The sequence below is a fragment of the Austrofundulus limnaeus genome, unplaced genomic scaffold (genome assembly GCF_001266775.1).
Source record: "Austrofundulus limnaeus strain Quisiro unplaced genomic scaffold, Austrofundulus_limnaeus-1.0 Scaffold39, whole genome shotgun sequence".
Classification (NCBI taxonomy): Eukaryota; Metazoa; Chordata; class Actinopteri; order Cyprinodontiformes; family Rivulidae; genus Austrofundulus; species Austrofundulus limnaeus.
The window spans coordinates 1,787,724-1,793,390 of NW_013952441.1; the positions used below are offsets into that span (position 1 = coordinate 1,787,724).

Here is a 5,667-nt window from a genome sequence, read left to right on the forward strand (position 1 = left end):
ATGCATGAATGAGTCAAAGCAAGGCTTTGGGCATGTTTTTTTGAGAGTATAACATTATAACATGATGTAAAACTCAAAAAAGTTGATTTTACATGACAAAGATGGTGCAAACATCTATAATTAAAAGCCTATCATGCCAGAGTTTCAGACTGATGACGATGGACTAAAATGCTGAATTAGCATAAAAACCTAAAAGAAAGAAGGCAACGTTTCTAATTTCAGGCCCTCAGCTAATCTTCGGCTTGTGTCACCACTCTCAGCAGAGGAAATTTGGACAACTCCAGGGCGCCCAAACCTTTGCACTCTGTCATCATCCTGCAAAAGCAATAAGATGGGGGTGGGGGGGGGGACCTCTCATGAGATTGTGGCGGGGTTAAGACGCCAGGCACTCAAAGCAATCAGGCAGCTTAAGAGAAAAGTAGAACTGAAGCAATTGCCTCATTTCTCCAAAAATACCCTGAGAACTCAGAGGGCTTCTCACTGCCGTGCCTTAAGCCTCGAGCCTCGAGCCAGCAACGTTTTATCCTGCAACTGCCTCTCAGCGAGCACTGGCCGGAGACTTACACGAGCTTAAAGTGGGMAAGGATTTACACAGAACAAAGCAAGAATAGAGAGGGAGGGGGACCTGGGGCGGCGGGGGAAGGTGCCAGAAGAAAGTGCAGCCGTTTATTTACGTTGTGGTGCTTAAAAGACTGGAGGAAGTGTTCATCTCAGTTTATCTCAGTTACTGCGGGTTAATGGGTCAGTAGCACAGGAGAGGCGCATTAATCCATTTATCAGATAATCCTAATATTCTGCAGATTAGCCAAACCCAGTGCTGCTGTGACTTCTTGTCCAGTGTTGCATTCTGGGATTTCTTGGAGCCATGTATCCAACTGACTGAATTATAGCTTTTTATTGTGTTAGCTGTGGTGGGCATTTTGAATTTTTATCGGTAATGAGTTATAGGGTTGTAACAATACATCAATCCATGTTAATATATCACTTAAATTATTATTGATTCAATGACGTCAAGGCAAAATGAAAACATCAATCCATATTGTCATCATTTGCCCATCGGACACAATGATTGTGTGTTGGTTAAATTGACGGATAAACTGTTTATTAAGACAATTGACACAAGAAACAACTAAAAAGCAGCGGATCTGGTTACTGAGCTCTRGTTACTTGTAGCAAAGAACTCAAATACAGACAACAAACTTTTATATAACACGAACTGACCCTCTGTACAGCTGTTGAGATTTTAAAGAGACTTCAACAACAGAGCTAAGTGTGACTTCCTGTTATCTGGGGTCTAAACTTGAAATTCAGGACAAGGATTGTTTAAAGGCTGTTGTCTGCTAATGTCTAATAACAGGTTATAAATTCATTGTTGTGCCATCACTCTTTCTGAGCACAACTTCTGTATAAGATGTTTCCTACATACACACGTTCTAAAGGTCACAACAACAATCTACACAGAGATTATAGCAATTACATGTCATGCATATATAAGGCTATAATACATTGTTATAGCCAATGTAACTAAATGAATCATAATGTTTTAGATCACAGTTTTATGCTGTGTCCAAATTCAGAGGCTGGGTCCTCTGAAGGACCCAGCCTACCTGGTCTAGGTGGGCCGGGTCCTCAGAAGACAGCGAAAATAAATAAATAAATAAAAATAAATAAATAAAAAGTGGCTGTGAATTTGGATGGTCTAGCTTCCCGTCCTCACTCTGGCATACGTCCTGTCACCTAGCAATGATGCCAAACAGAAGCAAAACTAGATTGAAATTAGAAAAATATCAATACATTAGCATTATTAATAAAAAAAAGTTAGCTTAAAGGCAATATTTGAAGAACTAATGGACCCGCCGTAGGTGCATGTTTATTTCACTTTACCAGCTCGTTTTAATTCTGACAAGAATAATATTTAAAAACATGTCTATACAAATGATAAAAGCATTAACAACACAACCGCTTGAAACTTATAGCGCCAGATTTTTTATTTAAAACTGCACTCCGTTTTCTCGCTTCGTCCAGCATTATTAGCAGAAAAGAAATCTTTTCTCATCAATACAATTTTTGGGTTTGGACAGCCTCCAGTAGAATTTGGCCTTCAGAGGACACAGCCTGTGATGAGCTTATTGCAACATATCAATCACAGACTTGTGAACTGAAATAAATCAAAATGCTCTCAGGACAGACTTTGTGATAGAGAAACATTGTATCGTCATCTAAATAAATCGATACATTGTATCATGATACAATATAATGCTATGATAAAGCTGGTGATTTAACCCCCTAATGTAAATCCCATAATCGCTTTATCAGAGTTTCACTATTCACTATTTTGCTAAAAGAGAATTTAAAAAATTTTATTCAGTGCACAGATTCTTGCAGACAAACATACAAAAACGTCACTTTTGATGACAGGCGGTAATCCTGTGCTTTTGAATTTGCTATACTTGTAAATAATTCATATTTGTGTATTTTAGTACAATTAAAGAAACAACTTTGATAAAACCAAACTAAAGCATGACCATGCTTTAGAAGGGTTTGTTCTTATTGATTATGTATTCCTAAAACACAATATTTTTTTAGATTTATTTTGGTAAAATTACGAGAAAAACAAAACAAAACACTATTTTAGAAATACAAAACATTAATTTTAGTCCAATTAAAGAAACAACTTTGATAAAACCAAACTAAAACATGACCATGCTTTAGAAGGGTTTGTTCTTATTGATTATGTATTCCTAAAACACAATATTTTTTTAGATTTATTTTGGTAAAATTATGAGAAAAACAAAACACTATTTTAGAAATACAAAACATTAATTTACCAAAAATTATACTATACTGATGAATGAAAATGAAAATAAATATRTTTAATATCTGTTCAAATGTCTATATTGATTTTTTTCAGACATAAAAATAATCCTTTTTTATTTGAAGTTAACAAGAAAAATGTGCTTTTATTTTAGTGATTTTGCTCCAGGCCATAGGATTTTTTTTTGTTTAAAGTATAGTTTAGTTATAATAACAAAAATGTTACTTTTTATCATAAAATAAAAACGCAAATGGAAATGTTCACATYTTTATGTTAGTTTATTTATTTTTATTTTAACGTAGTAACCCACATTTGTCCCTGATCATATTGTAASATAAAACCCATGAAAAGCAGATTTACAGAAAAACCACAATTTAAAAGCTTTACAACATTTATGTTTCTCATTAGGCAACATTCAGGCATTTTCATCACCGAGGCTGGAAAGGACCCCCGTCTATCGCTCGGTGCCCCCATGTTCAAAAGAAACCTATATGCTCGTGGCCAAAAGATGAAAGTATTTTTATATCAAAGCCCCCCCACCCCACCCTTTCTTGTTATTGGGTTCAGTGACTCTGAAATCAAAGCTTTAAGAGTAATGCAGCCTTTCCAGCAGAAACCTATGGGCGACTCATTTCCCACGACCCCCCGCGGGGCACACAGACCCCGCGACCTCCCGTTTTGCTGTTCCGCAGCCGTGGGTGTTTGTGTGCGATGTGACTCGGCGCCCTGACACTGCAGAACAGGTCCAGGTCCTCTGCACTCACGGCTTTGACCAGCTCAATTAGCGTGACATACTTACCGTCTGGCTGCTGGACACGGCGGATTATGTCYTCTAACTTTGACAGCACACTTTCCAGAAGGTACAGCCATCATTAGACACACTGTCCCCCCCGCCTGCACATACACAGCCCTACAGGACAGCCAGCAGAAAAGTGACCTGAGCAACGGTGGGAAATATGACGATGGACGGGGAGACTTTGGGGTTCGTCCCCCAGAAGGAGATCRTCTACAACGGCCTGCTGCCTTACTGTGACCGTTTGGACCGAGAGGCTGCAGAACTGTTGGTGGAGATCAAAGCCAACCTGAGCAGAGCTGTGCTCCTCAGGGAGCTCTGGCCCGGRGTCGCTTTCTGGTCCAGGAAACTCTTCTCGTAAGTGTTGATGCAAACTTGGAACYGCAGCTGTATGAGTTAACAAATAACTACTGTAGCCTTCAGAGAGAAAAAAAAAAAAAAAACAAGCTAGAATGTTTCTGGATAAACTGGATTGCCAGTGCAGCCACRGCTCAAAATTCTAACTTAACTCTGTGACAGAAAAGACATGTTAAACTTACAAGAAGAACCAAGGTCAACAAATGTTAAAGCTGCTGCTRTTAATTTATTCTGGCCACCATGACAAACACACTCATGTGGGTCACTGCCTGATGTTTAATGATTTGGCATCCTTTTAGAAGGCGACCTATGACGGTCAAAGGTTTTTTATAACTAGTGACCAATGTAGATGCAACTCCTACATTGGTTTTTACAGCACCTGGCGAGCAGACTGCTTAGAGACTTCTTATTATCATCATATTAGCGAATCTCCATGTTTCTCCAAATTTTGGGACCAATCAATTCTTCCCATTCCCACGTCTCGTCTTTTTTACTTTCTGTTTTTCTCTATAACTGAACTAGTAGTAGAAAAATGGTGACTCTGACACTTTTTTTCGTGTTACTAAACACGATGCGAAGAATTACACCATTGTTCAAACGTTAAAAAGTTATTATGATACACGCACATCTGACATCTTTGTGGTTTTCTTGTGTTGTATTTCATTTTGTCATGTCGATGTTTACTATTAATGTTGTGGTCAAATTCATTGGCACGTGAAATATAATTGAATTTTTATTCACGGGAGAAATGAATCACGCCACTTTTAACCACGCATTTTACATTCTACACATCGTGGCTTGCATTTTGCGTCATGCTGTTTTGTGTAAAGTGCGCTGTAGATTTGACAACACGTTTTGCTGTAGATAGCTTGGCATATAGTGCTTTTTGCAGTCAGGGGAAGCACATCCTGATGGGGTAACAAATCTCAACACAACACCGGCAACCTTTGGATCCATAACCTTTGGACCCAAAAGTTGCAAGTTTGAACCTTGGTCATAACCTTAGAGATTGCTGCCATTTGGGCCAGAAAAACATATAGTTAACTGAAGTCTAAATTTAAACTAATTTCCTGATTTTTTTTTTTTTTTTGCTTTCTTTACCTTTTCTTCCTCCCAYGCTTGTTTCCCTTCTTCCTCACCAAGGTAGACCATTGTTCCCCAGGCTGGTCACCCACCCAAGCACTAACCAGGCCCAACTCTGTTTAGCTTCCAAGATCAGACAAGATCTGGYGTGTTCAGGGTGGTATGGTGACTCTCTGACTGCTTAGTTAATGAGAGGCAGACACAAATGCAGACTGAAAAGTGAGCCTCAAACAAACAGTTGCTGCGCAAAAACTAGAAAATCAGATCTTTAAGATTCTTGAACTATGAACGGTGAAAGAGTCTGATGGTCACACACATTTCTATAGTGTTCTAAATGTAAACATGAGAACTAAATCATTAAGACTCATGAAATTAAACAAATACCCACTGATATTCAGTGTTGCATAGTTRCTCAGGGAGGTACTTGATTGAAAGTAGAAGTATCTATCATAAAATTACTTTGGTAAACGTTAGTCTTCTTTAAGAATGTTACTTGAATAAAGTCAATTTTTGATATAAAGGTGACCCTCTGAAAAATTTATATTCATATCAGTGTTTTAAGTTTTTATTCTTTTTAACAATAGCAAGCCAATATGAACAAGGAGTAATGATTTTCTTA

The 5,667-nt window shown here is 38.1% G+C and overlaps 1 protein-coding gene across 1 annotated transcript in view; it reads left to right on the forward strand.

Moving 5' to 3' along the window:
* Positions 1-3,668: 3,668 nt before the first annotated feature.
* LOC106516614 (proteasome activator complex subunit 4B) overlaps positions 3,669-5,667 on the forward strand; it is a gene marked incomplete in the record, with an annotated part of 47,863 nt that continues 45,864 nt past the window's right edge. Inside the window, 1 exon segment of the mRNA XM_014007058.1 lies at positions 3,669-3,965. Coding sequence (XP_013862512.1) covers positions 3,772-3,965 — 194 coding nt within the window.